This window comes from Orycteropus afer, unplaced genomic scaffold (assembly GCF_000298275.1).
Source record: "Orycteropus afer afer isolate SDZICR_OR568_19922 unplaced genomic scaffold, OryAfe1.0 scaffold00042, whole genome shotgun sequence".
Classification (NCBI taxonomy): domain Eukaryota; kingdom Metazoa; phylum Chordata; class Mammalia; order Tubulidentata; family Orycteropodidae; genus Orycteropus; species Orycteropus afer.
Window position 1 is genome coordinate 14,035,910 of NW_006921629.1, and position 9,581 is coordinate 14,045,490.

A 9,581-nucleotide genomic window follows, 5' to 3' on the forward strand; every position below is an offset into this window, starting at 1 on the left:
CTGAAGGGTTATAATCATTGTTCTTTTATGGCACATTTGGGCTGTTTTGAATTTTTCATTATTATAAATTAATGTTTTCTTGTACATTACTTTTTTCTTGGAGGTAATTTCTTCTTTAGGATAAATTTCTAGGAGTGATATTGCTGGGTAAAATAGTATAAATATTTTAATGTCTCTTAAGGTATATTGCCAAATTGCTTTCCAAAACAGTTGTACCAATTTATAATGATATAAGAAGTGTTTGTAATAGTTTTACCATTTCCTCCACAGCAAAAAGTATACAGGCAGTGCCTGGATTATGAATGAGTTCCATTCCTAAGTCTGTCTTTAAGTCAAATTTGGTTGTGGTATCCAACATCAGTTAGTCAAATGTTTCTCTTATTATATAGTATATAGTTTACCTTTCTGTGCATAAAAACTATCAAAGACACACTTCCACATACACTAAAACATCTTTAAAATAATAACACAGTAAATAATAATAATAATGTCTTGATGCACATTTCACAAGTAGCAACTGTTTGTTATTATGAACCATTGTATGTATCTTGAATTTTTAATATAATAGGCTGTATGGGGTTGGTTTGTGACTACAGCAATGACAAGTTGTACTTAAGTTGGGTGTTCGTAATCTGGGGACTGCCTATAATCATTATATAAATTTTATCTAATTTATCAGGTCTGAGATGGTACCTCATTATCTGTACTGACTTTTCTCTTCTTAATTATATCTCTTTTGCTTTCTATTGCTCTTCTGGGTTGTGATTATGTGTTTTTGTTTTTTCTTCTCAGAAAGAAAAACTCCGTTTTGTCCCCCTGCACTGTTGAACTGGAAGGTGACCCAGCAGAAAGTTCCCTGGGGCATTGTGCTCCTGCTGGGGGGTGGATTTGCTCTGGCGAAAGGATGCGAGGTAATGTCTCCAGTCCTGGTCCCATAGCCCCTTCTTTTACCCAGAGAATAGCTTCGTTCTTCCACTCCTCCACCTCTGGGCTGTGCTTGTGTGTTTCTGTGTCTGTCTCCTTCTCATAACTGCACATTCTTTGAGGACAAGGATTCTGTCTTGTAACCCAAGAACACTGCACCAAGAATAGCCCAGAGGATACCGTCAGATCCTGTTTGGGGTTTGGTATGGAGTTTCGTCTTTGTCTGCATGGGCAATAATAATCTCTGCTCATTTCTCCTAGGCAAATCTTTCTTTCAAGTCCTTGTGAATATTTTCACCATTATCTTTGGTTCTTCTTCTTGCTGAACTGTTGATATGGTTACCATTTTTCAATTTTCCTCTAGCTAAGTAAATAGTAGCATAAGAAGAGAGGAATAGCTTTTTTTTTGGCACGGGGGGTGGGGTGGAGAACAAAACCACCTAACTTACTTTACCCCCAGGTAGGAATGAGCCAGAGGGAGGGATGAGGCAGCCTGGTGCTACTATCATCCATTCATCCATCCGTGTATTCATCCAGGAATGGAACATAATAGATAAACTTGGTCTGTCTTGCTATTGCTGTGTCCTCAACATCTAGTCCAGAGCCTGGTAGATAGTTGGCACATAAATATTTTTGGATGAACAAATCTTTCCATTTAGTCACCTCTCTATTCATCCACCTTCCATTCATTCATTCCTTTATCAAACATTCCTATTATGTCCTTAGTGTTAAGCCAGACACAGGGATTACAGAGGTATTGACATACAGCTCTTATTCTTGAGGACTTAGGGAGGGAGGCATTTTAGGAAGAAGTGACGCATGAGCAAAGGAAAAAGCATAATGTGTGTAGCTCAGTGACAGTGAAGATGAGGCTGGTGAGGCCAGCAGAAGCCACTTCACTGCAGACCTTGGGTTCAAGATAGAGAGGATGGGCTTTATTATGAAGGTAGTGGATAGCCACAGAAGAGTTGAGGCCAGGGAATGACTTGGTAAGGTCTGCACTTGAGAAAGATCACTCTGACAGTTTGAGTGGAGGTCTGGGCTGGGGACGGGTTGAAGCAGAAGCAGTAGACATTGTATAGTCATAATCTAACTCAGTCTCAAAACATTTGACTCCATGGACCATTCTCTCTTTCTCTCCTACTTTCCCTCTTCCTTAGTTCACCAAGATACAAATTTCTCCTGGTTTCCTTTTGACTTCTCCTGCACAATCTCCTTTGCTGACTTTTTCTCTGTTCCTCCTTAAATATGAGTGTCTTCAAAGCTCTGTCCTTGGCCTCTTTTCTGGTCACCTTTCATTCTCTCCTTGGAAAATCTCTTCTCAGAACCTAAATCCCGAATTTCTGGCCCAGATCACTCTCCTGAGCTTCAGAAACTATAGGGCTAAAAGGAGATAGACATGAGATGTTTTGGGCAAATCAGTGATGAGTGGGTACAAGGAGTGAGAGGGACAGAAACCCCTGGCATGACTCTCAGCCTTCAGGCTTGGACAGAGGTGGATGGTAAATCCATTCACCAAAGTGGGGAGACCAAGTGGAGAAGAAGATTCTGGGCTAGAGAGAATGAATTCAGGTTGGGACATAGTGAGTCTGATAGGCTCATGGAAGATGTGGGTGGAAATTTCTAGAAAGCATATGTTTAAACCTGAAAAGTGGACCCAATGAGTTAGAAACAGATTTAGGAGACAGCAGAATAAAGATGGAGGCTGAAATTGTGGGGATGGATGAGATCCCAGATGAAACACATGCAGGGAAAGCATTAGAAGTGGAGGATGGGCTCTCCTTGAAGATCAATGAGGCCCTGGAGTAAGTGTAAGCCATTAGCCCCAAGTGACTCCCCTCCCCATGTTTCCCAGGCCTCGGGGCTGTCTGAGTGGATGGCGGATCAGATGGTACCCTTGCAGGCAGTGCCCCCAACAGCCATCACTTTGATCTTATCCTTGCTTGTTGCCGCGTTCACTGAGTTTACAAGCAATGTGGCCACCACCACCCTGTTCCTGCCCATCTTTGCCTCCATGGTAAGTAATTCTTCTGGGGACTTGGGGAGGATCCTTAGGCATCATTTCACAGGTAACTGTCATCCTGTGGAAATGTCCTGCATCCCTAGAGAGGCAGTGAAATCAGGCACCAGAGTTCAGCTAGGCTTTGGAGACTTGGGCCTGGCCTGCCACAGACTGTGTGCCCTTGATGACACTGGTCCTGTCTTCAGTTCTTCGCTGGTGCTTCTTTGTATCTCCCCCATGCTAACCAAAGCATCAGACATGGATCAGGTGCTCACACTTTATTTTATAAATGTAATTGGATTGTTTTTCAAGCTAGGGAGACAAGATTTGTGCCAAGGAGGAGCAGGACAACGATCTGGGGAAATGACAGTGGGTGTCTCAGGATGTGAGCACAGGTATGCATGAGGACTGAAGAGCAGGAGGAGCACTGCTGGCTGGGACCTACAAGGAAGAGGTCTTAGAGAAACGGCTTGTAAATGGGTGGACAGCAGAAGGCATTCTGGGAAGATGGAGCAGACCAACTGAAAGAAATTGAGTCCATGATTGAGGATCCCAGAAGTTTTGCTTGGCAAGCACAGGGTTCCATTAGAGGATCCTCAGGAAATGAGGGTGAGAGGTGGCTGGTGAGAGTGAAGGGGTATCACTGAGTGCCAGGATAAAGAGTTTTATTCCAGAGGTAAGCATGTTTTGGGGATTGAGAAGAAAGCAGAGCATGGAGGAAAAATTGGTTGTGATCTTTCCTGCATTTCCTTGTGGCATTCATCACCTAGAAGTACTGACCTCAAAGTAGCACAGAAAGAGTCAGAAGACTTAACTCATTGAACTTGCCACTTAAGTGACAAACTAGCAAGACCACTGAAGACAGGCAGGTTGAGAGGTAGTTTATAGAATCTCCCACCATTCTAAAAGGAACATCCCCCAGCATTGTGCTGAGGGCCAAATAAGATAATGGCTATGAAAATCCTTTGTAAGCTTCAAAAAAAGCATGGGAGAGGTCATTGCTCTTATTCTGGAGTTTGGAGACAGACTTATAAGGGGCCTGAACACAGGATTTCACTTGGTAAATTTCCATTCCGCTGCCTGGATATCCACATGTATGAAAAACAAACCCAAGTAGAAAGGTTCCAAGGAAAGATGAAAGTGTTAAAAATAGCAAGGTGGCTCAGTCTCCTCTCCTGAGCAGGTGCCCAACTGATGCCCAACCGAGGGGCCTCTTTTGATGCTGGGCATGCAGTGGTGACACCTCCTCTTCCCTTGCAAAGGCCCCACTTTGTCACCTCCAGCCCTAGCAGTGAACATCAATTCTCTAAGCTAGACAAATCTAGGCTTTACCCCAAGGGAGGGAGTCTGTGGGTGGTTCAAATGGTTGAGCATTCATCTATTCTCCAAACACTTGGCAGTTTGAACCAATCCAGAGGTACCTCAGAAGACAGCCCAGATATCTACTGCTGGAAGGTCACTGCCTTGAAAACCCCATGGGGCAGTTCTACTCCGCACATATGGATCGCCATGAGTCAGAACTGACTCAAGGACAACAAGTCTGTTGTTGTTGTTTATAGAAAAGGAGTAGCCAGGCCTTTTGAAAACAAGCTGTTCTAGAACCCAAACCTCAAGTAAGTATCCCCACAGCTACCTCCAATGCCCCTCATGCTCCTTCCTCAGCACCTATGAGAAAGGAAAAGGTGGTGGTCACTCAGGTGACTCCAGAGGAACGTGGGTCACGTACCCCATGTGTGTCACCCATGACCAGGATGAGGTGGAGGTGGAGGTTGGGGAGGGGGATCAAGAGACAGACTGGGCACCTGCCTGGGACAGCTTGCTTACATCCCAGCATAACTTGGTGCAATCTTTTCAGGTGGCTGTTTAGCAGCAGAAACCATAACCTTAAACCTGCTCATATCCTTCAACTCAATAGCTTCATGTTTAGGTATATATCTTAAGGACATAATCAAGGTATAGTGTTGTTGTTATATGCCATCGAGTCAACCTGACTCATAGCAACCCCTCCTTGGGTTTCCGAGGTGGTATCACTATGGAAGTAGATTGCCTAGCCTTCCTTCCGAGGAGTGGCTGGTGGGTGTGAACCTCTAGCCTTCTGGTTAGCAGTCAAGTGCCTTAGGCACTATGCTACAGAGCTCCTAGGGTATAGTGAGAAATAGGTATATTATAATTATATACATTGCAGATTAGTTTTAATAAAAATTATAATGGGGGTTGGTGAAATAAATTATCATATATATTCATATAATGTAACACTATCAAACCATTAAAAAATCACAGTTTTGAAGAAATTTTAATAAAATGCCAATATATTCATGGTATAATTTTTTAAAGTTGAAGATGTAACACGTATACATGGTTAAAAATGTCTAATAATACAAATGAATATATAGACCCTAATCTCTTAGCCTCTTACCTATAGACAACCTTTGTTTTTAATTTCTTACATATCTTTCCAGATATATTATACATATGCAAAATCTTTTAAAACAAATTGTATCATTCTATTATCCTGTTCTTCACCTTAATTTTTTAAATCTAATCATAGATCTTGGAGATCTGTTCCATACTAGCACATAAGATTTATCTCATTCTTCTTTACAGCTGCATAATATTCCATTGTTTGTACATACCATACTTTATTTAACCATCCTGTTTTTGATGGCTATTGAGTCCACTTCCTGTGGTTTGCTGTTACAATGTTATGTGTTACATGCATGTCTGTGCTCATATGCTGTTGTTTGACTAGAAGCCATGGGAGTGAGTTCAATTCCAGATCTGAAGGGTAACTAGGGGCCAGAGTCTTGGGGATCTCACCAGGCTCTATCAGACCATAAACCTGTTTTTTGTTGGTTTTCTTTCTTAAATTTTTTAATTTTGAGTTTTGTTCCACATTGTTCTCCCCATTCTATCCAGGATCTTCATTCAACAAATATTTAATGAGTACCTACCATGCACAAGGCACTGTTAGATGTGGCTGAATTTTAAAATGAAGAGTAAAAAAGTGGTACAAAATTCCATATGCCAACTCATCCCAAAAGTTTTTAAAGACATATACATACATAGATGCATGCATAGATGAGAAGGCATGGTCCACATTCTGAGACTTTGACAGGACAGACGGACATGTGCACTTGGCCTCTAAAATGAGGCTGAGCATGTGAGCTGTGGGCACACTGGGAGATTCAATGCAGGCTAAGTGCCCAGCAGAGTCTCTGTCACATGTTGTCTCATGGCGACCCCAAGCACAAAGGGATCAGACTTTGGGATCCATCGGAAGTAGATCACCAGACCTTTCTTCTTGGTCCATCTTAGTCTGGAAGCGCCACTGAAACCTGTTCAGCCTGATAGCAACATGCTGGCTTTCACTGACAGAGAGGTGACAGCTGTCCATGAAGTACATTGGCTGGAAATCAGTGTTTAAGAAATATGTGTTGAATCCACTGAGGGAGTTCAGAAGGGCCTCCCAGAGGAGGTGACTTCTGAGTTCAACTTTGAGTGTTTAGTAGAGTTATCTGCCAGAGATGTGGTATAGGGGAAAAAACCCAGCAAGACAAAAGCCCAAAGGTGGGAGGGTGTGTGGTGCACCTGGAGATGCTTTTCAGAATGATGGTCTATATTTTCTGTATCTGTGACATTGCAGTGCTGTCTTTTTCCCTAGGCATGCTCCATTGGCCTCAATCCGCTATACGTCATGCTCCCCTGTACCCTGAGTGCATCCTTTGCCTTCATGTTGCCTGTGGCCACTCCACCTAACGCCATTGTGTTTGCCCATGGACGCCTCAAGGTTTCTGACATGGTAACCCAACTGCTTTTATTTCTTCCTGTCAGACTATGATATTTTTGTCATAAAAAATGCTCAGTTTATTAATGATGTTTGAATTTCAAATGCCATAAGATTTGGGAATGATATTGACTGCCCAAACCTCTCGTCATTCTTTGCATTTATAATGCAGGTTTTCTTCTTTATCCCCTAGAACAGACTGTTCTGCACCCCAAGGCTAAGCAGTGGTTTGTAGAATTTCCTACCTGGAGAAGCCCATGCGTCCACCAGGGGTGGGCATGGGAAGATCACATGGTCAAGGATACTCTTCACAAACTAGCAAGAACCAGAGAGAAGAGTCAGCAGTATTGAAGCTTACATTGGGGAAAAATGCTATTGACAGTTGCAGAGACCTGTAGAGGTTCCTGAAGAGGTCAGAGCAAAGAGGGACAGAGAAAGAGACCCAGTCACTGCATGGGAAAGGATAATGCCTTGGAAATAGATGCAGCCACTGGAAGAACTCTTCATGCGTAGTTTGGTTTTATCGCCTCTAACAGGAGAAGGAAGGGGTAGCTTTGCAGCTCTAGGTAGGAGATAAGACAAGTGTGCAAGCCCAGGAGGTCAGAGCCCCCACTGAGAATCTTTGAGACTCCATGGAGGATCTCCATGAAGAGGGAAATGGTGGATTCTAGAAACCATGGACTGCAAACTTGATTCCAATCTCCAGTAACAAATCTCCAACATATGTTCAAAGTAATGGTCAATAAAAATTAAGAAAGAACACAGCAGGTATCACAAAGAGCCAGTGACAGGCAGAGCTGAAGCTCAAGGCTGAGGGGCTTTCACCCAGCCCCTAGAGCCTGGCACTTTGAACTTGGGCTTAAAGCCTCCAAATTGTAAGAGAAGAAACTCCTGTTTGTTCAAGTCAAAAATAAAAAAAAAAAAGAAGAAGAAAAAGAAAGAGCCAGTGACAGTTCACAAGGAATCTGGTGGGTGCTCAGGGGAAGGTTAAAGCTATGGGTGAGCCCTGGACTTAGAGTCAGACTCCAAACAATGGCATTGATGGTCTGAGGCTGCCTCTTCACCTCATCTCTTGAGGCTTAGTTTTCCAAATGCCAAAATGGGCGTAGGGAAGCCATCTGTCCTGCCTATCCCCTTGGGCTTCTCTGAGGACTGACTAACACTTAGTGGGCACAGTGTTGCTTTGTCGGGGGAGGGAGGGCGAACAGAGAGCGTGAACTGGGGAAGCTAGTCCTTCATCTCCTGCCCCAAGAAGCCTGGTTCCCAGTGTCCTTTCTGTCCATATTACACAGCCCAAGCTGACCCAAGGGTGCTGACTCGAACTCTTGTTTTTGTCCAGGTGAAAACAGGACTAATGATGAACATCATTGGAATCTTATGCGTGTTTTTGGCTGTCAACACCTGGGGAAGGGTCATATTTGACTTGGATCATTTCCCTCACTGGGCTAATGTGACATGTATGAAGACTTAGAGCCACAAGACCCATGGACCCAGCCCCCACTCTCCTGAGGACTCCTGAACTTCCTGGCACACCTTGCAGCAGGGCTTTGCTGTTTCCCCAATGATGCCCACATCCTGCCAAGATCCAGAGCCACCTTATTCTCCAAGCCCAGACTTTGGCTTGGATGTCGAAGAGAGCCCCTGAGCAGGCTGCTGGTTCCCATCTTTCCTAGGGGCTCTGCCATTATGTCTGGGGACAGGCTGCAGAGGGACTCAACCTCCAGTAGCCACCACTCTGGCCTAACACAAGGCTCTGGTTTGGCTCTGATTTCCACTTCCTTAGTTGCAGGGTATCTAGATGGAAACCAGATCCCCAGGGAGGTGAGAAAACAAACTTTGAGTGCCCATACCTCTTCCAGCTCCCCTTGGGCTGCCTAGGATCATCTGTCACTCTGAATGGGACAACCAAGCCCAGGGACAGAACACTGGGTCTTGGGCAGCTTCCCACTGCTAGAGAGTGGGAATCAGAGCATCCCTGGAGCCTCCCGGAACTGCACGTAGGGTACCAGCCCAGAGGATGAGGAATTTGAGTTGATAACCTCAGGATAACTCCTGCCTTCCTGCCTGCAGGGCGCTATTGGCTACCTTGCTTCCTTTTACCTCATTCCTTTTTAATTGACAATTTGGACTCCAGTGGTCCTTCAACCCCTAGGCTCCTTGGTTGTCTGGGCCAACATTTTCTAAAGTCCACTGGCTGGGGTCCTCCACACCCCCTTTTCTCCCAGGTAGATCAGTTTGGCTCTCCTGGAAGAGGCTTTTCCTGCCATCCCCACACAGCTGGGATCACACTCCAAGTTTGGAAAGTGATGGCTCTTTCGGGGCCACAGTAGGGAATCTAGGTCCTTTCTTATATGTAGCATAGATAGCTGTTAAATGCCAATAACAAGGTCACTTCAGAGTTGTCCATCATGCCAGAGGGTGAGCTCGGAGGAAGCCATCCCTTTGCTGAGTGGCCTTGGCAACCATACCTGAGGGCTCACTGGTGAATGGGCAGTGCTGGTGGTCCCCAAGCAGACATCCCCTAGCCTAGGGATGAGGGAACCCACCTCGTATTATTGGGGCAAAGACTCTAGAGGGGCTGCAGAAAGATGAGCCTCCAAAACCTCCACGAGAGTGAGAGGCAGTCAGCCTCCAGCTCTGTTTTCTTCTTGTGCTGCTCTGGAAGAGAGGCAGAGGCACACATATGAAGTCAATTGGTGGCATTTTTTGGGGCAGAAGAAAGTATGGGAACCTAGGGAAACTCCATCAAGAAACAAGTGTGTATCTGGTTTCCTTGAGTAGAATAATTCCTGACCACACCGTCAATGTGTTCTCCTTGTTAAATGCTCTGTCTTCCAAGGAAAGTTGCACTGTGTTGACTCATTTCTGGTT

At 44.6% G+C, this 9,581-nt stretch overlaps 1 protein-coding gene across 1 annotated transcript in view; it reads left to right on the top strand.

The window, feature by feature from the left end:
* Positions 1–8,181, top strand: part of SLC13A5 (solute carrier family 13 member 5) — a 39,103-nt gene extending 30,922 nt beyond the window's left edge. Inside the window, exons 9-12 of the mRNA XM_007937501.1 lie at positions 793–911; positions 2,780–2,941; positions 6,588–6,725; positions 8,050–8,181. Of these exons, the coding sequence (XP_007935692.1) occupies positions 793–911; positions 2,780–2,941; positions 6,588–6,725; positions 8,050–8,181 (551 nt within the window). The remainder of the gene's footprint in view (positions 1–792; positions 912–2,779; positions 2,942–6,587; positions 6,726–8,049) is intronic.
* The last annotated feature ends 1,400 nt before the right edge of the window (positions 8,182–9,581 follow it).